The sequence below is a fragment of the Electrona antarctica genome, assembly GCF_951216825.1.
Source record: "Electrona antarctica genome assembly, chromosome: 21".
NCBI lineage: Eukaryota > Metazoa > Chordata > Actinopteri > Myctophiformes > Myctophidae > Electrona > Electrona antarctica.
In genome coordinates this window covers 27,822,739-27,846,761 of record NC_136802.1, presented here as the reverse complement: position 1 = coordinate 27,846,761, position 24,023 = coordinate 27,822,739, and the positions used below count along the sequence as shown (strand labels likewise).

The 24,023-nt window shown below is 42.5% G+C and overlaps 1 protein-coding gene across 1 annotated transcript in view; it reads left to right on the top strand.

Annotated features, from left to right (window-relative positions):
* Positions 1–24,023, top strand: part of LOC306914310 (pyruvate carboxylase, mitochondrial-like) — a gene marked incomplete at its 3' end in the record, with an annotated part of 95,336 nt that overhangs the window by 4,255 nt on the left and 67,058 nt on the right. Inside the window, exon 2 of the mRNA XM_079491307.1 lies at positions 21,412–21,554. Coding sequence (XP_079347433.1) covers positions 21,413–21,554 — 142 coding nt within the window. The 5' untranslated portion in view covers position 21,412. The remainder of the gene's footprint in view (positions 1–21,411; positions 21,555–24,023) is intronic.

Here is a 24,023-nt window from a genome sequence, read left to right as displayed (position 1 = left end):
ATAGAAGCACAGAGAACACAAATACAGTTGTGACAATATAAATGAGCAAAACAAAAACAAACAAGACAGAACAAAGACATAGGGCTATAAAATGAATCAGGTCAAAGGTACATGGGAGAAATATTTACGGAATAAATGAGTCTTTAAGAGTCTCTTAAAACAGTCAACTGATTCAGCATTTTGCAATGCCAGAGGCAAGGCATTCCATAGGGTAGGAGGCTGCTACAGTACCACAGCGAAAGCCCGGTCACCCTTCGTTTTCAACTTGGACGCGGGTATTTCTAGCAGACCTTTGTTGGAGGACCTGAGAGGTCTGACATTGGTTTTAGGAGGTAGTAGGTCGATGATATACAGCGGGGCCAGCCCATGTAGAGCTTTAAAAGTAATTAAAAGTATTTTAAATCAATTCTGGCTTTAATAGGGAGCCAGTGTAGTGCGGCTAATACTGGAGTGCTGGCTAATGGCTATTACTCAATCAGTATATATTCTACCGCGCTGATTTCTGCTGCAGATGTGTGTGATACATCTGCTGCTCACTCTACAACTGTAGCATGACACTTGGGACCCTTCATTGCACATCAACTTTTATAGTGTTTCATAATGCTGCCATTTGCTGTCTGTGTTTCAGTTGTTGCCCCCTGATGGTGGTTTATTAACACTATCTGATATGCCAGTTGAATTTTAGGTGTGCAGGTTCTCAAGAGCATCTATTAGCCTTGGCCAATCAGAAGGGACGTGGGCTTAGGCTAGCAATACTATATAGTTGTATTAACTCCATTGGACCCTCAAAATGTCTGCTGAAGCAACTATTTAACTCCACCACCTCTCCCCCTCTCATGGAAGTAATTGACAATATAGAAAGTTACAACACCAACTTTGATGAGGCTGTATTGCTTTGTTTTAAAAATATAAGGTTTTCTTAATTTCCTGAAAAATGTACATTTTTCATTTCCTGAAAAATTTACATTTTGGAGTTATGAGGTTTCCTCCCGACAGCAGAGATATGATCTGTTACCTACTCTGCAGTGCCACGTGCCAGTCAGAGGTAAAATACAGTATGTGTATGAGAGCCAATTAAAAGTATTTGGAAAGGTTAGGTTATGACCATATCCATTACCGTCCCATTGCTTGCTCTTTGCTCAGCATGTGCTATTAGCCTTTACATTTTTTATTTGAAATGATTTGGATATCGTTGCTGTCAGGAGGAAACCACCTAACTCAATTTTTGAGGTTTATGATTCTTTTTCCTTTTTGCATAAATCAGTGCTGTTGAACACCCTTTACGTTGGTTAAAGAAATATTTAACCAATGTAAAGTAGCAAAAAGTAAAAAGCGCTTCAGACAAAACCTCTTAACTCCATTGGACCCTCCAACTGTCGGCTAAAGCAACTAACTCCACCACCTCAAGGAACCTTCAAGAAAAAGTATACAAAAATCTTGCAGTGTGATTCCACCATATCCATCCTTCAGTGTTTCTGTTTCACAGCAGGAGGCCATATCGTCTTGTTGACTCAGCTTGTGCAAGCAAGGACAAGACAGCCAAAGCCACAAGCAGGCGGCTTTCTGTTTGTAGGGTTCTCATGTTGCCTCACACTCATCATACTCTGCCCTGAGTGATAACATCGCAACTAGCAACTAGCTTTATGTTGTCTGTGATGTGTGTAGTGAGCAGTGTTGTTTTTGACAGCAAATTTTTAATTGAGTTCTTTTGAATAGCTTTCATTTAGTTTCAGTCACATTGTAGTCACCTGGAATGTTTGTGTTAGTCTAGTTTTAGTCGACTAAATATCATAAGATTTTAGTCGACTAAATCTATAGTTGATTTAGTCGACTAAAATGTATTTTGGCAGGTCTTGATGCCATCGTAATGAGTGTTTTTACACTTGCTGAAATTGTGAGCTTGCAGCCCCTAGTCTCTTCCTAACATCTAGTTTGTATTTGTTGACGAAATTGTCAGTATATTTAGTCTTAGTTTTAGTCATCATAGCTTAGTTTTTATTTAGTTTACATTTAGTTTTTCGTCCGTGGAAAAAGGTAGTCGACGAACATTTTTCGTCTTGGTTTCAGTCGACAAAATCAACACTGCCCGTGACCCCTTCCATTCATGGAGATTTCTTTGTTTTTGTGGCATCCCTAACTAAGCCAATAATTTGATGAGCGGTTCATCAGTCAATAGGAAACTACACTGCAGTAGACACAGCTTAGGAATGCAACCACAAAGTGGTAGTGAGTCAGCAGTGCTGTTGTAACACTTGGGTTGCAACTTGCCAGTCAATCAGGGGATTTCAAACCACATAGATAGACCATCGATCACAGGCTGAAAGATTGGGGCTTTTTATTATTTAAAAAAAAAATCCTTATTTTGGGGCATGTCATTGATGGGGGGGGGGGGGGGGGGGGACCCTATAAAAATAGTGGAAATTGCAGATTTACAAGTTTGTAGATCTGCTATTTTCACTATCCATGCATGACACTTGTTATGTGGCACAGTATAAAATAAGGCCAAGTGGTTAATTGATTTGTTGTTACTCATATGCTGAGTTGGCGGTGCCCGGGATCGAACACCGAATGAGTTACCTGGACACAGATCTATAAGATCTGAGATTATTCATAACGCTGCCTCAGTGCCTTTGTTTACAATACATACATCATGTCAGAATCACAATACAGTACCATCTTGATATATTATACAATAAATAAAACAAACCCGCATTTTGTTCTCATTTTGTTTGGCACGTGTTGTAAAATTCCAGTGGTGGACATTTTTTTTTACTAAAAAAAGTATCAATACTGCACTGAAGTATAGAAATACTCTGTTGTAAGTAAAAGTCCGGAACTCAGAGTTTACTTGAGTAAAAGTACAAAAGTATCGGCATCAAAATATACTTTTTTACCAAATGTAAGTACTCATTGTGCAGAATGTCCAATTTTAAAGTTTAGAAATGTATAAAAATCTTTTGAAATTAGCAGATCTACAAGCTCACATGGCCGAAATGTATACAGGGCTGAAGTGGTTTAGTGTACGTTTTGTATTAATAATCAAAACCTACAAAGTAACTAGTAAATAAAGTTTGTAGTGGAGTAAAAGTGCAATATTTGCCTCTTAAAATGTAGTGGATTAGAAGTAAAAGTATTGGAAATTGAAAATACTCGAGCAATGTACAAATACCTCAAGTAGAGTACTTAATTAAATGTTACTTTACACGACTGGTTAAATTTGTCTCCAATAATTTGCGCCACAGATATGCTCTAAAACAGGGGTTTTCAACTGATTGTGAACCAGGGACCACCACCCTGACTTAGAGTCAACCTGGGGACCACTGTTGCGTTGAGTGGGGATATGGGCTAAGATTAGTGCTTTTGTAACACTAGCTATGCATCCCATGTGTATACATCCCACTGTTTCTCAACCAATTGTCCACTGACTAATAATAATGACTCAACCAGACAATCCGCTGCAATTCCCCCTCTTGAGATTCTTACTCCCTTTTTCTGTTGAATTTCTTGACCTCCAATTTGTCAGTAAAATTACTACATGGACGGTCATCATAGGTCACCGGGTCATTCAGTTCACTGTTTCTCAACTAGAGGAATGACATTATTAAAAATCAACAAATCCTACATTACTAAATGAATGGTCAGGGACCACATGCAATACTTCCAAGGACCACCAGTGGTCCACGGACCACCTGTTGAAAACCCCTGCTCTAAAAGGGTTTTCCATTTCACTTTTATATCACTTTTCTTTTTCTTTTTTTGTGATAGATTGTGCTGACCATATAATTAGTCAGCACAATGAACCGCAGGGGTTTTTGGTGGTGGGTGAGAAAGCCTTCATCCAATCAGGATAGAGGGGTCCTTCCTCCAATCAGGATCGAGCCGGACGGGCCTTGATGCGCGTGCTGTTGGCCTGTTGCGTGTCCCCCCCACTGTAGAGCATGTGCATATCTTGTTACCGGGGCGGACCGGGTTTTTTTCCAAATCACCCAAATCACTGAATGCTCCTTTTTAAGTCCCTATAAGCTGTGTGTTGTCTCCGCCCCCTTTCAGACCAATGAGACCAGAGAGAAGCCTTCGTTTTGTTTGTCTAGCACATACAAGTGGCTCCCCTCATTAGCCAGGAGGCTACTGATGTGAGAATGTGTTTTTGAAGATAATTGCGTAAAGCTTGTGTTTAGCTGTCCACAGAATCCTCTTAAACTTTTCATATGGAGGCCCACGTTTGACCTGAACCTTGTTGTTTTTGCAGGCAACTATGCAGTCTAATTCTACACACTGAACCCTGTGAACCCTTTCAGCATGATACAAAAATGCTGAAGGCTGAATATCAGATATTCAGCCTTAGCACACACATTTTAGACACTGGATTCCATTTTTTGACAGGATCATTTTGGGACACATTTGACTGTTGTGTATTGTTGTAAACCTGGCTATTATTTCTGATACAGAACTGCTTTAACTGTTTTATTTGTTGGAGAATCTGGCCCCATTTAGGGGAAATGTTATGGATCAAGCATTTTACAAACGGAAGGGTAGAGAATGGTATTGCGGAAAGGAGGACTCTCTCTCTCTCTGTCTAGGGTAATTAACATGAGCAACCAGTGTAGCTATAATTATAGGTAGACTAAAAGTTGAATGCATTTTCTGACCCCCCAACCCACCCCTTGAGACTTTGAGAGACACTTTACAAGTTGAGACAAGATATTCTTGAAAGCAACCTTTTTTTGACGGCCTTATGTAATGGTATGGAATTCATTGTGGCATTCTTTGTCTTGGGGAAAATAAGCACCTTGCATTAAGTGCTGCACAATACTTGCACAATACTTGTACAAATGTGAATCTCGATTTTCCTCCGCAAGAATTGAGATCACAATTCTTACACAATTCTATTTTTTTCCATTAAAATATTCTTTGTCTTTAGTCTGTAGTTCCTGAACATTACTATATTAAAAATGTGGCACATGGAGCCAACTACCGTGGCTTTAAACAGACAACATCAAAGTGCTTGACTTGAACCTCTCTTAGTCTTAAAGTCTCTCTCTTGTAGCAAAAACATAAGAGTAACTCAAATTAATTGGACAGCCAACTAGTGCTGCACCATTCTTGTTCAAATTTAGAAATGAGATGGCACAGGTGTCTGAATCTAGATCGCGATCTTTGTTCGATGAATTGTGGAGCACTACCTTGCATGTTTCCTCTTTCAAGGAGAGCGGGCTTTTTGCATTTTAGTTTGTTTTGACACAGTCTCAGGTAACTGTGCCTGAAGGCACTGCAGCGACCAGCAACGGTGTTGCCAGATTTTGTGAGAGAAAGGGAGAAACGAGCAACCAGTCCTAGGAAAACAAGCCCACTTACCTATATACTTTAAACATCGGCTATTTGACAATAGCCGATCTACAAGCTCACAACGCGCCGTGATGCGACACATTGTGAGCTTGTAGATCTGCTATTAAAAAAAATAAGCTTTAAATATAATGTGGAATATTTGGACGTTTTTTTCTAAACAATCTAAAAACACAAATCTGGTATTCCTAGCACAAATATTTTCAGGTGGGGGTTGGGGACAAATGCATATTAATTTGGGGGGTCCATGACAACATGAACATATTTGAAAAGGCTCTATCTACACACTCCCTCCTGCCAACCTGGGGAGAGCAACAGACTGACCTCATGCTTCCTTCCATGCATGAGCGCCCAAGCCGCTAAAGTCTTTTAACTGGAGTATCCTTGAAGATAAGATGAGATAAAATAGACTTTATTGTCCCGAGGGGAAATGTGTCTTTGACACATGCAGTATCTGCTGTTAAATTACAATGCATAGACTAGAAAAAGTGCCCTTCTGGGCACAGGTCTCCACCAGGAGGATAGGACTGTGAGACGTTTGGCAAAATGTTTAGGATTAATATAAACATGTTTTTGAGGCATTTTGTTCCAAAAATGTGTTTAGCAAAAATCAACCTGTTGGTGGCGCTATAACAGGCCAATGTGAAAATTGTGGGATATATTCGTCAGCCTAGTAAGAAAATGTGTGAAAGATTTCACGTAAATTGCATGCTGCGTTCATGATTTGAGGCTTTTGTTCAAAACGGGGCAATCGTGCAAACTGTGAAAGCCAATTATAGCCAATTAGGATGGAATATGAAATATCGGACAGATCCGACTTGAGCACATGACCATAGAGATACTGTGTAACGATTTGTGAGATTTTTGGACAGAATCTGGAGGAGTAATATCAAAAAATGTGTTTTACAAAAGTCGGCCTCCTGGTGGCGCTATAAAAGGCAGATGCGGAAAATGCAGGTCAACGGTTTGTCCTTGGCCTCTAGGGAGTGTGCATGCAACGTTTCACGCAGATCGGTGCAGTTTTAGGTACAAAATGTGAAAAGCTGCCTCATGGTGGCGCTATAACAGGCCGTTCTGGAAAATGTGGGGCAGAGGTTCATCGTTGGCATCCAGGGAGTGTGTGTGCAAAGTTTGGCATCGACCAGGTTAACGGTGCCGGAGATTAGCTGGTAACGGACGGACGGAAGGACGGACACACACACGGACGGACGGACACACACACGGACGGAGTGCAAAACATACTCTCTCCCCATGCCTTCGGCCTGGTGGAGACAATAACATGCAGTACATACAAGACTGCCAACAAAATGCACCCTGCCCATTGAACAACACATCAATATAATAGTGTCCCGTAAGGTCATCGTAAAATCATCATTACATTTAGTTGTACACTTAAAATACATTTTACCATGTCTTGTCCACCAAGACGTTTCCGCTGAGCGCAGAATAATTTTTTAATTGTTCACATGGGGCCGCCAGGTTTTTGGAAACCACAGCAGCGTTATGAGGCGCTGAGTGTTTTATTTTGCACTCACGTGTACCTGTAGCTTTTCCTTATAATAGATCAAAATATATTAGATATTTATATTAAGATTTTAGATATGTTTGGGACTTTTCCGCCTTCATTGATTACACTGTGGAGAGGAGCTGGAAACTTGCAGAGAGTCGGGGAGTGACACACAACGAAGGTCTTCGGGATCGGGATTCGAATCTGCGACATGCGGTCAGGCTATATTAGAGCCTATGTGCGTGGACCGTGAGGCCAGCGGGCCCCCCCACGTGTAGTGTTTTTATCTGCCAGCTGAGAGCTGAAATATTTTCAACTCTGGCATGGCATTTGGAGGCGTTTTTAGGCCAATGACTTGGCATTTTCAGCTGGGGGTGTTTAACTTTCCCCCCCAGCTGAAAATGCCTCTGTGGACACAGCCCCTTAATCTCTGGCTACTACTAGCTTGTCAATTACGGCTTTGATGGACAGGAGGACAAAGCAGTAGTTGAAGTGGTTCACCAGCTTGCACAGGGAGACTCTGAAGTGTCTTGAGGGAAGACACCTCTTCCGGGAACCCGCCATCCCTAAATCTCTTTAAAGTGTACAGCATCTCCACAGATCTGACTTTTCCCCTGTTCATTTTCTTTCCTCTGAAGATTTTAGGACATGTGTGAATAGCACCGTGACGGGAAGCATAAAAGAGAGAGACGGGTCATGCAAGGACTGGCTTCCAACCCCATGGCATCATTACTCACTTTTGGTGTCTAGACTATGCTTTCTCCAAATGGGTCGCTGTTGAGGCAGCTGTGAAGTGAGATTTGTGCCTAAATCTGCCCTGTCACTACATATCCAGAGTGGATGAAGTCCGACCTGTCACACTCACACTCAAGTTCTGTACCAACAAATACACTTACAATATACAATATACTTTTAATTTCACAACAGTAGAGACTAGGCTTCCAGATCATTGCAAATGTTGCTGATTCGTACTGCCGAAGGCCGATACATCTATATATATTCACCTTTTCAGAATGTCTAATTTTAATTCATTATTATGTACACATCTACTTAGATATGGACTAGTACAATAAGTAAATATCTGAAGTTCTACATCCTGACAGTTTTCTGAAAAAGCTATGTTTCTATGTCGGTGGTTCTTCGATTTTTCAAAAATAGCAGACCTACAAGCTCGTAGCGCGCCACTCGGTGGCGCGCTATGAGCTTGTAGATCTGCTATTTTTCAATAGCTAAACCATAACATAATGCTAACACCAAAAGGGGTTCCTTCCCAAAATGGGTTAAACCACATGAACCCTAGTGTCCCTTTTCTGGGCAAGCAGAAATGGCAGATCTGCAAGGTCACAATGCGATGCGTTGTGAGCTTGCAAATCGACTATTTTCACAGAAGTGATGACCAAGATGAAGAGGGGACCCAGTATAGACCCTTAGGGACACGGTCAACAATTTATATATGGTCTAAATGGTATATAAGGTCAAATGCCACTAGATCTTTACGAACTTTGATCACTAAAGTAGTTAATGAATGAGGGAAAAATCTCTTTTTAACATTTATGGCATTCACGCAGACACACACACAGCATTTCTGACTGTTATCACTAGACTAGACTCGGTAACCTTTGGCCTAATGGAAAGGAGTGTGAATTGAGTGATTATGTGTACATGCCTTCGTGCCATCCATGTTGGGTAGTTCCAGGTAGCAGTGGGGTAACTTTAGTACCTTGTTGTAAGAACATGTGCTATAAGGACACTGGTGTGTGTGCCAGCCAGTTCCCTATATCCCCCACACAACGTGATGTCACTGCTAAACCCTACAGTTGGTGATGTGCGAGGGTGTAGATTATAGTACGTGTCTGCACATGAAGTTGCTAGCCAATGGTGATTCACCTGATTTTTGTGGAGATCTTGTACAGCCTTCATTGCATTACGTTGATTGGTAATGTTTGATGTGAACACCGGGCCGTGTATACATGTGTATCCATCTTTAAAGCAGCATAGCTTGTCTTTGTGATAAGCGCAGTAGCACTTGTGGTTCGTTTCACGTGAAGGTTTCAACACAACATTTCATGATGTTATCGCGGTGAACTAATGAACGACCGTGGCTGGATGTTCTGCACAGATCAAGTGAAGACTTGACTTGATGTTGTTTTTAATGTTAAATGCTGTGTATGCGGCTAGCTCTCGTCTGTGACCCCATTGTACATGATTGTAGTGCTTTGAAAACACCGCTTTATGTCTGGCTTCTGCTGCCGTTTCTCGCTTCACAACGCAGCAGGGAACATAACGGACCTACAAGCCCACAGTGCATTTATTGCATCCGCGACACATTGGAGTCTTGTAGGTCGGCGGAGGTGGAGCTACAGAAAATTCATGCAAGAGGCGCACAGTTTACAAACGACGACAATGTGGAACTGGAAATGTACCATAAAAAAGAACCATCCTAAAGTCGGCTCTTCGGTGCTACTGAAAATTTCTGACGAGCCGAAATCATTTCGGCACTACAGCGGTAAAATAGGAGTATGAATCGGCCCTTAGTCTCTTGTAATTGACTTTTGTTCTCACTTGCAACCTTATGCAAGGTGCATAATAGACTACTGAAGGCTACAGTACATGCCTGGCTATAAGTGTCTTCCTCTGGGGTTTTTAACTTTAACTATGCACCATGTGACTGTAAAAGTCAAGCCCTACCGTAAATTCAAGACATGAGTAGGGCCCATTTGAATTGATGGATTGGCCAGACTAGCAATAGAATACAACAGAACTTCAAAAGCTGCTTCCATCCATGACACATGGTGTTGGCACACACATTCGGCAAAGGCAACTTTCACATAAATCACATAAATGTTCAGTCTTGGGATTTGTTTTGCTTTAAGCCCTGCATTACAACACACATTGTAAACAGAAGCTACTATTGATTAATCTATCACCTGATGGGAATACAGATTGTAGAACGCTGACAGCAGACAATTCTCAGCATCCGCAATTCAATTTTTGGATGGTGGTGGCTTAAAATGTACAAGGGATGGAACTAAAAGGCAGAGGCTTCGTCATGCAGTGCAAAGTGAATTGATTGATTGATTGAAGAATTTATTAACAGTTTGCAGAATTACAGTACATTTCAAGCACAAACTCAATACAAAGGCTGTTAACTGTGAGTGGACGACCCAATTTAACATTACACTTGTTTCCAATAGGGTCCACCATGTTCAAATCATCAAAACATTTAGAGACGTACAAATAGACACTTCTATAGACAGAACAGGAATTCATCATAAAGGAGGTAAAACGGGAAAAGAAACATATACAGTGAGGGGGAAAAAAAGGGGTGGGCGGTGGGGGGGATTCACGTTCAGCTCCGTTAATTTGTTTGTTTTCCTTGGAGGAGCTGCGTTGGGTCCCCAAGTCGGCTCCGTGGCCGTACCTTGAGTTGGCTGTGTGGCCGTGACCGTCTCTTGTGTTGTCCTTGCGTTGGGTCCCCAATTCGGCTCAGTGGCCATACCTTGAGTTGGCTGTGTGGCCGCGACCGTCTCTTGTGTTGTCCTTGCGTTCGTGTTTGAGGGATTCCGATTTTACAGGGGCCAGTTTCGAATTGCAGCCGTCCGTAGGTGCCCTTTGAGAGCGGTTTTGAAAGAGTCAAGGGATTCGCATGTCTTAATGACAGTTGGTAGGGCGTTCCACATTTTGGTGGCATAGGAGCGAAAAGAATTTAGACCCTTGTTTGTGCCGAATCTGGGTTGTACATGGTTCGTTGCACTCCCTCTGGTGTTGTGGGTGTGGACTTCGTTAACATTAAGGAAGTATCTAGACAGGTACATGGGTATCTTGGTGGTGTATCGAATCTTGTGGACCAGACCCATTGCAAGATGCTGTACTCTGTCGTCGACCCTAAGCCATTCCAGCCTGTCGAAGTGGGCAGGGGTGAGGTGGGTTCGGGGGGCTAGGTCAAGTAGGAGCCTGACCAGTTTGTTTTGGGAAGTCTGGAGCCTGGTTTTAATAAAATAATAATAATAAAATTGTGGTTCATAACAACATGTCTACGGTGAATTCTTAGTAAACAACAACTTGACACTAAGAGGATGGCGCCGTTTAATACAATCAGAAAGGGCTTTTCGGTTTCAAATTCAATGAATGGGCTGTCAAGGGATGGTATTGCAATTTGCAGATTATAACATTGTAGCATCTACGTTGTTTGTGGCTAGTGTGCATGCATGCATGCATCTAATGATCTATGCCTCATTTGGCCAAAATGTATGTAAACAGAGATCTTTGTATAATTCACCAATATCAACAAGGTGCTTCACAAGACCAATATCATTCGAACCTCTATGCGACCGCTACCGGATTTTATTTTTTTTGCATTTATTGAAACCTTTTATGTATGTTTTGTGATTAGAGTTTTGGCGACTTGAGGTGACCCCACGACTGGGAAACGCTGGTCTATACTGAGTAATGGTTCGTTCTGTGGTTCTTGGGCAACGCAAGCCATAACATACTTTACCACTTGCCTGGAATGTCCTGCATGGAATGAGGAGAGTGTGGATATCTCAAGAGCAGCTGTTCGTACCTACAGTGGAGTCTGTACCGCTGTATTGCACTGAGACATGGACCCTCACAGCACAACAGGAAAGGGCCCTTTAGGTGTCACATGGACAGACCGTATAATCAGAAATGTGGTCCTCTACGGGAACTACCACGGGTCACAGACAAAGTCAGAGAGAGAAGGATGAGGCTGGCACGACACTGCGTCAGACACCCGGAACTAGTGGCATAAGCAAACTGACACTATGGGAGCCAACCAAGGGCAAAGCCAGGAAGGGCAAGAAGTGCACCACCTATGTATGCACTGCGGTGCGACAGCTTAGCTAACAACACTGTAGAGCTCAAGACCCTAATGCTAGATGGGAGAGTGTGGACGCCAGCGATCCAGGAGTCCCTAGTTGGTGTTGTGGCTAGACCGCACTCTACCACTACCATAGAGAGAGAATAGGGTTTGATCCCTCTGCTTTGCCTGCGGATTGGCACTCCAACAACTATCGATGATTCTTGATACATTTGAAGTGTGGGAAATGTGTCGGCCAACGCAGGTTTTCATCTATTATGAGCACTGTAGGAACGGTAGAAAGAAAGGCATACAGTACATTGTTGTAAGGGCTGCATTGCAGTAAAGTGATGTATTTCTTTGTGTTGCTATCCAAGACTCGTGGATAACACAAGTTAAAAACCTGTGATGTGTAGCAGCAGCAGCATGGACTCTCCTGCTGAATAAGGCCCTTTCACTGCCTGTGTTTGGAATTTGACCTTTACTTTTCATTAGGCCTGCCTGGAGTGCAGTGTGTCAGGAGGTCACTGAGTCAGTGGGAGCAGCATTTGAACCTTTGTCTAGCCGACTGGTTCCATTGTTTCAGGCAAGATCCAACAACCCCCGGAAATAATGGGTCCACTTTAAACAAGGGCATTAAACCAGCTAGGTCACTTCGAGGTTTCCAAATACACTCTCTCATTTAGAGCTATCCATTTAGAAAGAGGTATACCACTAAAACACTGCGAATAGTTCTGAGTCAACAACAGGAAAAAAATACTTTTTGGGGTATTGTTTTAGGGGAACATTACATAACCCGAGGAAGTTGTCTCACTACTCTCAAATTTGCCATTTTAAAACCTGTTGGAGCTGTGGTATAGTTTAGGAATTTTGCAGATGACCACATTTATTTTTCTTTTGTGTCACTGTCACAGTGTCACTGTAGTCGGTCATCTCTGACCAGTCCGTTATGGGACTTTAACTCCATACCCTGCCCCTCGGTTCCTCTTTGGGAAGGCATGTTACCGGAATATTCCTTCAGGTATCTAAGCTGGAACATGAGCTCAGGTCAGTGTTCTCATTAAACGCACAATGTCCTGTATTCTAAACACGAAGCACATGTCATGTGCTTGTGTGCCCGTGTCATGCCCGTGCGTGCGTGCGTGCGTGCGTGCGTGTGGTGGAGGTTTATTTACTATAGCAGTGATTTAACAGGTTTAAATTAGGTACCATCGATTAGGTACATGTCAACTTTAAAGCTAGCAAGAACTCTGCTAGCTTTTGCTACTGCAGCTAGTTAACTGAGCCAAAACCAAAAGGCTGCATCTAACCCCAAAATACCAGCAAGTTCTGACATTCCTGTCATACCCTGAGGCTTCCTTGTGTTCCTGCAAGGCTTATTTGCAAGCTGTGTCAGTTTTAGCAAACCGCTTGGCGAAGCAAGTTGTATTGTCACCTCTGTCCGGAAGCAGAGTATAGAGACAGGCAGAGGAGGAGAAGAGAGTCCATAGTGTAGTATTTGTCACCTTTCACATGGTGGGGAAGAAGAAAATGCATAATGTGAGCGACTTAAAGGACAAAATGTGTATATAGATCAGATTGGAAAAGACAAGAAAGTGAAGTGGAGGAGTTGTTTTGTTTATATTATATATTTAAACTTAAGCAGACGTTCACTGGATTTCAGCCAGATGTGAAGTACACAGAAGTATATTGCACAGAGAAATAGACAGTGATGCAAATACCCTGCATCCTTCAACCTTAGCCTCACTAAATTGAGTAAGGACGCAATCATGTCATCCTCCGGGGGTCCTGTGATGCAATACTGTACTCAGTACTGTAATCTAAGGTCGTTGGAAGTATGACTCATAAAATGTCCCTGGGCTGGTACCCATCTAAAAGACCACCCCTGGGTACCGGAACCCATTACATTGAAAACCTATTTACATCACTGAACTGCAACCATAGGGTGCAGCACTCCAATGCCCAGCAATGTCTGTCCCTGTGTAAGTACTGTATACTATGTATGTTTAGGGTACCAACAGGTGTCAAAGTTGAGCTTCACACGGTGCACAGGTGCTTGATGGGAAGCTGAGTTTTTTGTACAACTCACTATATACAGCTTTTGTCCCCGACACGTCTCATATTTGCCATTGACAATGAGGGGAAATTAGGTCATATGTCTGTCAAATATAACGTACATTTGTGGCAACACAAACCTTAAATACCATTGACAATGAAGGGACATTTTTCGTCATATGTAGACGGCTGACCAATCACATAAATTCAGTTGTTCATGAGATGATGTATGATGATGTATAATGATAAGAGTGCCGCTCACTTCACACGGGTGTGATTTATTTTTAAAATGATGATGGCACAGTTGTAAGCAATGAATAGTTTGACCTGGTTCTAGAGTCCTTAAACATTTCGTAGAGAACTGTTGTTGTGACAAACTTGCAAGTCTTGCCTCACTGGTCTGGGGTCAGTTTTTATCATCATGTTACCTCAGAATGTCCGTCACCCTGTGTCCTTAAAGGAGTAGTTCACCCAAAACATTACTTATTACACACCCCATGACCAGTGTTGTTTTTGTGACCCCTTCAATTCATGGAGATTTCTTTGTTTTTGTGGCATCCCTAACTAAGCCAATAATTTGAGCAGTTCATCAGTCAATAGGAAACTACATACACTGCAGTAGACACAGCTTAGGAATGCAACCACAAAAACAAAAATCTCCATGAGGCGTCATGGGGTGTGTAATAAGTAATGTTTTGGGAGAACTACTCCTTTAAGCACATTCTGAGGTAACATGATGATAAAAATTGACCCCAGACCAGTTTATCTCTGAGTCTGAGGCCCCTTTTCCACCGGTTGGTTCCCAATGGGAACCGGTTCAGTTCTTTCTGGTTCTTAATTCATGAGCCAGAGCTCCAAAATTGGAACGTTAATTATGACTTGAGTGGGCAAAACTATACCTATATTAGATTGTTATCACCATGACACTTCCCCAATTGATTACTTACACGAAGACAATGATTGATTGTATTACAAATTTTCCTTTTTTTAATATGCAAATGAGGCATTATGTAGGAAAATATGCAAAATAATAGAAAATAAGCTACTACTGTGGAAGGGTTATCATGTATTAGTTTACTTGTATTGATCCTATAAACAATTTAATATAGGTCTCGTTTTTCCCACCAATTATGGAGCTCTGGCTCATGGACTAAGAACTAAACCGGTTCCCATCGGGAACCAACCGGTGGAAAGGGGGTCTGAGAGGCAACAGTGCAGACACCAGCCAGTGATCCTCGATTATGGCAATGCTGTCATCTTGATTGATATCATTCCTATGAAGTTCAATGAAGTCAAATTGTATACAAAACAAGTTTTCATTGAGTTAACTCCTGTGTACTGACTGTGGCATTATTATTCAATGCATTATCAAGAGTTGTGCTTGCTCAGACGGTTGTCACCGGACACACATCATAGTGTAGGGCAGGCTACTGTTTGCTTGTTTGCCAGTCTGTCTGCATGTCAGTCAGCTATTGTTTTCCCAGGGCCACCTATCCCAGGCTCCCTATCAGTTGCCAGCCATGTGAAATTGTATCCGTGTCCACCAGGGACGTGCACACATAGACATCAAAGGGGGCTTCAGCCCCTGCCCTATTACCCGTCTGTAAAACAACTGCCCTCTCCAGACCACGAATGAATGCAGAATTTACTATGGTGAAAGAAATGGAAATGCCACCCCATGCCATGCCATGCCGGAAGGCAGCGTTCAGGAGAATGAACTTGGAACTCAGAATTTTACTACAAAAGTAAACCCACATTGGGAGTTTGATCATTCACGGTGGTCCAGACAGCATTGCTGCAAACTGTTTGTGTATGCGTGCAAGCGAGTGCACACACATGCCTACTGTACGTACACATGTTGTGAGTGTGCTTGTGTACTTTAGACTAGAGTACATGTGAGGTTCTGCTATTTTATACTTTACTGGTTTCCATTCACTTGGTTAATCAGACAAAAAAGTCAGTCAAGTCAACCATGAACACCCGTACAGTAGTACCAGTCTTGACTCCCCGTAAACAAAATGACCTTTCCCCTATTTCTAATCTGCCTTAATCTGGGTTATCCAGTTTGTCATTAGTCTTACTACATTCCTTTGAGCTCTGCATGTTCAGATGTACAGTATGCAACCAATGCCGTAATATGTCTGTATGTTCAGATGTAGCTAATGCCTAATATGTGTTACTTGCCATTGGGTGTTGAATATGCTGCCAACTTCTTGGACATGCTTCACAGACGATGACTGAGACTGATTTAAGTCTGGCCTGGCGGCGTATGTTTTCATATCTATGCCATCTTCTCTTTATCAAAAGATACAGTCTTCCCCACCAAATGACCCACTTCTCCTTTAGCTCTCATCTCAACAAACATGTTTATGGAGCGTCTCCAGTCTGTGTACCGTATATCTGACATCCCAGAGAGGGGGCACATCTCACCCAGAGCTGTGTTAAGATGTATTGTGATCTCCACACTGTCTACACAGTGGAGGCATTTGGCCACAGAGTGGCAGCAGAGGACCACTGCTAGGCTGTTTCCTCACTGGAGAAGCTTCCAGTCCCTTAAGCACAGCACCAAACAGCTCCTATCTGTTAAAGCTGTCAGGCTCCTGGGGTGAATGAGGTACTTAACATCTACTTGACGAGGTGCCTCCAAGCCTTTCTGGATATGAGTGTGTGTGTGTGTGCATGCACATGTATATCTACGAAGGGGAGTCTTGTCAGTGTGCTTAAGCCATCCTGTGGCGTGCACACTGGCATGGGGCATTGTGTTTTGGTGGTAATGGGGTGCTTTGTTTGAGTAAATGTCTGTGCTTGGGGGTTAGCGGGTGTGAAAATGCTGCCGTCAAACCGTGTTGTTGATGTGGAGGCCACAGCAGTAGGACGGTGTGTGTCTGTGATTCTGTGTGCGTGTGACTGCATGATACTGTGCAATGCCTCTGTATCTGTTCCCCTGCGTGTGTTGTGCATGTGTGTGTGTGCGTGTTTCTCAAAGATAATCATGTTTATTCAGGTGAGATAGTCTCATGTGGTCACAGAACCACATGATTCTGATGTCGTGATCATGACACCTGGAGCTTCTCTACTGACAATGAATTAATTTGGATTGCCTTGTTTGAGCTAATTGACATTGCAAACAAACACCAGCAGCTTAGAGCTGTGTGACATTGTGCCAATTATACAAAATTGATTTATCGTTCAGATATTAGTAGAAAGTCACTATTAAATATTGAAGAAGAAATGGGGAGTGTTAAAGGAACAGTATTCTCTTGTTGAAGTAAATGAAGAGTGGAGAGCGAGCAATTAAGGCTTAATATTTGAAGTTTCGTTCGATGGAACGAAATTTGTAACCTGACTCCGCCAGATGGGGCAGCAGAGAGTACACTGGGTTCCCCCCTCCTGCTCCACCCTGGGCAAGACCTACGCTGAAAAGACTATCAGCGGAAGTTGCGGGAGTGTTGTGATTGGTCGGGAAAATATCGTATCCGGGGGAAATACATCTGACGGATGATCCGGAGGATACAACCGCCGATAGCTTCTCTGCCTTAGGTTGTGACCAAGCTCTTCTTTTCGCAGAAAAGTAAGCCTGGGACCGAGGCTACTCCTGCTCCCATCTGGGAACTCTCAGGCAGACTTGATGCCCGGCAAACAAAACCAATCAGCGGCAGCTAGAGGCGGGATCAAGGCAGCACTGTGTATGCCTTGATCCCGCCTCTAGCTGCCGCTGATTGGCCAGGCCGTTTTGTGGCCGGGCATCAAGTCTGCCTGAGAGTTCCCAGATGGGAGCAGGAGGGGGGAACCCAGTGTACTCTCTGCTGCCCCATCTGGCGGAGTCAGGTTACGAAATTTGAACATGAAAAGGAAAAATCAAGTTTATTTTAAAATATCTTTTCAAATTATTTCCTTTTTTTTTTTTTTTAATCAAAATTTCTGATCTACAAGCCCACAGTGCATTGCAGCGTGACATGTTGAGAGCTTGTAGATCTGCTACCCTTCAAATTAAGCCACATGCTCGAGCTCCACAACATTTTTTTAACCACCTCCTCGTTTTTAAGGGCTAGAAGCTTTTTTTTTTTTTAAACGATCGAAGGTCAGCCCCACAAGCAATCATATAAAAAAGGACAGTGAGTGTCCAGCTCACTTCCGTGGCTTTAGGCGTAGGGTAGGTTGACGGTAAAGAAAAACACCAGAGGCACAGGGCGGCAGTACCTCAGGATGTAGAACGGCCATCTGAGAAGGTTCCCCACTGCGATCCTTGGCTCCTCCAGGCTTGCCGTTGCCTGGTTAAGTGTCCCCGAGGAAGAGACTTAACCCCACAACGGCTCCCCTGTGAGCTCACTCTGAACAATCCCACTGCTGGGTATAAGCGCAGAGAAGTCATTATCCCACTGCAAATTATATTTATTTATTTTTTACAGCACAGGGACACTTGACACGTTTTCCACTCGAGGTGTCTACTTAATAATCAGGGTATGCCATTGAAATTGAAGACGGGTGGGTGTATTTAAAATGGCTTTTAGTGGTCTAGTAATGTGACGTATGTTGGTACTTACTGTACTGTTAAAGAGACCTCATTCTAAACATGACATTAGAAGCAAGCAACACACAGGTGCAACTCGCAAATGTTATGCAAGCTCACATTTAGACTGGCAGCAGAGGAACTAGATGGTCTACCCTTTGGCCAGGCGGAGAAGGAGATGGAAATAAAAGTGAATTTGCAGTTATAAAATATAACCGAATACAATAGACATTAGACAACATGGGTCACAGTAGCAGGTAAACTATGTGGGTTAGTGTGGCCTGGACCCTGAAGGTCCGTACTTACCTGGAGTATTGATTCATTCACACATTTAAAATGCTGTTTGTTTTTTACAAACATGCATAGTACATTGCATACTGAGCGCGATTAGAACAATGCGATTATTTGCGTCACTCCCGATGTGTAATGACCTTTTCTTTTTAGAGTGCTGTGTTTTGGGATAATTCATAATTGGTGTTGTGAACTTAATATTGCTGATCACTACTCTCCCCCACAGTATGCCGTTTTGTGCGGCTGATATAAAATTAGCCACACTTACTTTAAAGTCTGTATGTAAACAGTGCATTTTTAGTATGATAAGTATAAGACTGAGGCTTAGTCTGGCTCAGTGTAATCTGAGTTCCCACTGTAGGCTCAGTGGATATGACAATCTTTGATAGTGCTCTGTATCTGAATTAGTTTGTCCAGAACAAATTTGGCCATACTCATAACCATAGGGTTGTGTGTTCATGGTATACAATGCTGAATGTAGTGAATGTGAGGTGTTGGTGGTGATGTAATGTATCTACTTTGTGCCAGTGACAGTGTAGGAAATCCGGGACATTTTTGGATGGACATATCTTGCTGTCTCTGCTCGCAATTTTAAAATTTCAAGGGACATTTTGGCCCTTTGACCACTATATCTGGCCACAGAAGATCACATGATCTACTGATTGTGAAAGAGGCCTACTGGGGGGAAGCCACACTGTGGCTCAATATGTCAGTTTAACACATTCAGTAGATCTCGTGATCTTTTGTGGCCTAGATCTTTTGGGGTCAAGTAGGACTATAGTAAATAATAATAAAAGATATCGCTATAACATTTTGTAAAAATACATATTTAGCCCCATGTTCGAATGCCCCCCCCCCTGTCAAAAACAGCTGAAATCCCTAAAACGAAAGAAGGCACCAAATCAAAAAACGTCATCTTTTACTTTCTCTAATAACAACCTAAAACATGAAGCTTGGTTGAAAAAAAAGTTGTCCTTTAAGCCACTACAGAAGCTATCAGTCTCTGCATGTACCCCAGATACATTCCTGCATGTTCAAGACACTACATTCTGGTTCCCCCAGTAGGGATTGAGTGTACTATTTTATCTTTCCCCCTCTCTTCCAATTGCATGCAGTGAGTTTAATAGTGTGTGAGTGGTGTGTGTCCTTTTAGGCCTTCCCCCGATTAGTTTTAATGGACGCAGCCTGTGACAGAGGTTCAACGGCTTTCAGCAGCCCGTTGACCTATCCATTTAACTTTGCTGTTCTGCCTTTCCCATTACCAGGCTACCACGTCATGCATGATTGGAAGTCTCATCTGCTTTTCAGACCCCTGTCAGGCTGTCAGACTATCATGGAAAAACAGAAATTATCCCGTGTGTGTGTGTGTGTGTGTGTGTGTGTGTGTGTGTGTGTGTGTGTGTGTGTGTGTGTGTGTGTGTGTGTGTGTGTGTGTGTGTGTGTGTGTGTGTGTGTGTGTGTGTGTGTGTGTGTGTGTGTGTGTGTGTGTGTGTGTGTGTGTGTGTGTGTGTGTGTGTGTGTGTGTGTGTGTGTGTGTGTGTGTGTGTGTGTGTGTGTGTGTGTGTGTGTGTGTGTGTGTGTGTGTGTGTGTGGGTGGGTGGGTGGGTGGGTGGGTGGGTGGCACTGGTCTGGGCCCAGAACATTCGTCAGAAGCTCTTTTTATAATTTTATTTGTATTTATTTTTTAATGCATGTATAATTTGTTTTTAGCATTCATTTTATAGCAATAAGACAATAGGTCTTAAAAAACAGTTAAAATTATTGGCAACTAAATTAATGAATTAAAAATTAAGAAAATACTTACAATGCTATTGATTGGTTTATTGGCTTGCAGTTATTGCACATAGCCAAAATGAAATAAAAATATTAGACTGGTCATTGAGGATGGACAAATAAAGTTGAATTCCATCCATGCTAGAAGGCTTTCTTACCTTTCTTTGTAGTTGTTACGTCCCCACCAAAGAAGTCCAGGTGTTATTTTGTGCAAAAGCGCATTATTGGCTATTTCCCCTAATATAAGCCCTCAATGAATTGAATTGAATTGCATTGGGGTGTTGTGCTAATTCGCTTATTTCCATCGCTCAAAAAAACATATTGTTTTTATATATCCTCTCTTCATAATGTAAATAGTATCCCAAGTGGCACACTTTACTACTTATTTCGATGGAAATTAGTGAATTAGCACAAAAACCCAACCCCCGTTGAGGGCTTATATTAGGGGAAATAGCCAATAATGCACTTTTGCACAAAATAACACCTGGACCTCTTTGGTGGGGACGTAACAACTACAGATAAAGGTAAGAAAGCCTTCTAGCATGTCTCTGTACAACTATACAGTGTGTTGCTGTCTCCACTCCACACCCTCTTTCCATGTCTCTGTACAACTATACAGTGTGTTGCTGTCTCCACTCCACACCCTCTTTCCATGTCTCTGTACAACTATACAGTGTGTTGCTGTCTCCACTCCACACCCTCTTTCCATGTCTCTGTACAACTATACAGTATGTTGCTGTCTCCACTCCACACCCTCTTTCTCTGTACAACTATACAGTGTGTTGCTGTCTCCACTCCACACCCTCTTTCCGTCGATGCCCGTCTCATGATGATTCCAGTACCGTATGGCTTGAGGATGTTAAACTCATTCACCGCCACCAGGGGGCGCCAAAAGTCCCAGACCGCCACCATATATATATTATTTTATTTATTATCCCCCCATATTAAAAACACAAAAAACACGTCCTTGGCGCTCCAGGACATCATGAAAAAGAAGGCAGCCATTGAGTTAACCTAGTTTTCTCTCTCCTTCTCCATATCTCTCCCTCCCTCTTTTTCCATTTCTCTCTCTCTCTCTCTCTCTCTCTCTCTCTCTCTCTCTCTCTCTCTCAGTATGTTGAGGTACATTGGAGCCCGTGGTGGACTCGGCCTCTTGGCCATCAGGAGGGCATGCCTCTACTCTCGCTCCGCCCATTCTACCCCGCAGCAGAGCGCAGTGATTCGGCCAATCAAAAAGGTCATGGTGGCTAACAGAGGTAAGACTGCATGTGTGTGTGTGTGTGCACGCCACCAAACCGGGTGGATGAAGAGTTGAGACGAAGAACCAAGTCCATAATAATTATCCATAATTAATGTATACATTATGGATAAGGGGTCAGGACAGATGGGACTTGTCGGGGAGGGGTCAGAATAAATGATGGACTTTAAATGGTTCTTTGTCTCAACTTACTCTTTGTCTCAACTTACGATGAGGCCGGGGGGAAAGTTCGCCTGTTGATTTATTTTTATTTTTTTACACCCCAACCCCGCCGAAAAAACGGGCGCCCCCTGACCCCCGTTCAGTTTTTCTCACTTACAACTGGTTTCTCACATGTACTGTGAAAAAAATGTACAGATGAAAAATGTATTTATTGTGATAAATCGCCATTTTTATGTGTATGTGGTGATTTTGATTTATCATGTTAATGTATGTACTGTATATGATATTTGGGCCTCTACTATAATAGTACTGCATACCTACAGTGCATTCTCAATCATTATTGCTTAATTTATTGCTTAATTCATGATTTATTCAAACCCAACTCTGGCAATCTACTTGTGGCTAATAAACTATATCTGCCTGGTCTGATACGTGTCTTTGTAGCTTGACATTATAATTGGATTAAGTCATGGTGAACGCTGGTGATATGATCCTTCCATTGGTGCAGTCTGTGCTCTGCCAGAGAAAATGGCTTTGTTATTTCCTGTTTACCAAAAGTGTGTGTGATTGCAGAACTGTGTCATGAAATCAGGACACATTTTAATTTATGTAGAAATTGTTCTGTCCTGTGTTGCTTAAAAATTAGGTTTCCGGGAAGTGCTTGGATGGATGGATAGATCGAAAGACAGACAGACAGACAGACAGACAGACAGACAGACGGACGGACAACTTTATAGATGACATATCATCATGATGTTTAGTTGACACACTGGATAATATGGATACATGCTTACCAGTATTTTGTGTACTGTATCTAAACAGTGATCTAAACTAAGGAGATGGAAAGAGTCCTACATTATATGTAGACACTTTGTAAACGAACAACAGGGACCAGAGGGACAGTCTAAGAGGAGAAAATAGAAATACAAACGTGCTAAAATAATATGTGCAGGTGTGCATGTACGTATGTGAGAGAGAGACAGTAGACCATCATAATATCAACTATCTGCCACTACTCATGTCCTCTATTACCATAACATTGTCTCCTCTACCTTCTGGCTCTTTCTCTCTCTACTCTCTTTGCCAACTACTCGCCTTGTCTTTACTCCTGGCTCTCTCTCATGGACCAACAGTCCATTTGTACAGTGTCTTTCGTTTTTTTGGACACGCACTGAGACAACAAGCGCCCACACTGGTTACATTGCTTATCTGTCATGCAAATGCTATCTGTACAGCCTACAATGTTCAACATCAGATTATTAACTCCCCCTTGTGCCATTATCGTCTGCCAGTAAACACAACACAGATAGCACATGGCTAACTTGTGTGCCAGCCAGGGAGGAGGAGGCATGACAACTGTTTGAAAGTATTGTACAGTCACTACAGTGACCACTATTGAAACTTTATTGGAAACAAACACTGCGTGGTCCACCCAGCTCAACCCCTCTGCCCCCAACCCTGCGTGGTCCACCCAGCTCAACCCCTCTGCCCCCAACACTGCGTGGTCCACCCAGCTCAGCCCCTCTGCCCCCAACACTGCGTGGTCCACCCAGCTCAACCCCTCTGCCCCCCCATTCACTTGACATCTCAGCCCTTTTCCCACCGGTTGGTTCCCAATGGGAACCGGTTCAGTTCTTTTTGGTTCTTACTCCATGAGCTAGAGCTCCAAAATTTGAACGTTACTTTGGAAATGAGTGGGCAAAACCATATCTATAGTACTTACACAAAGACAATGATTTATTTTATTACAAATTTTATTACAAATTTTTCAATATGCAAATGAAGCATTATGGAGGAACATATGCAAAATAATCACAAATATGAAAAAGCTACTACTGTGGAAGGGTTACCATGTATTAATTTACCTGTATGGATCCTATAAACAATTTAATATAGGTCTAGTTTTCACTCGGAACACAATAGTTCCACCTTAGAGAACTTTGGTTCCTACCTAAACTACTGCGCTGAAACTGACACAGAGGCAGTTATAGCGGACCCCCGCAGATAATAACAATCAGCAGGTATTTCATTGATTTAACCAATTCTTGTTTTTTTTACTATTTTGAAAAACATTTTTGAATAGTTCAACTAGCCAATCTACATTGACACGTTGTGAGCTTGCAGACTGGCCATTTTAACTATTCAGAAATGTTTTGCAAAATTGTAAAAGAAGTTTAGGGATAAGGGGTTTAGCGGTGACGAAGATGGAGCCTTTAGAGAGGGCGTAGCCAACCACATGTCTCCTCCCCCGATGCACATGGATTCGTCAGCTTCTTATTTTAACACGACGGCGAGGAATTTGTGG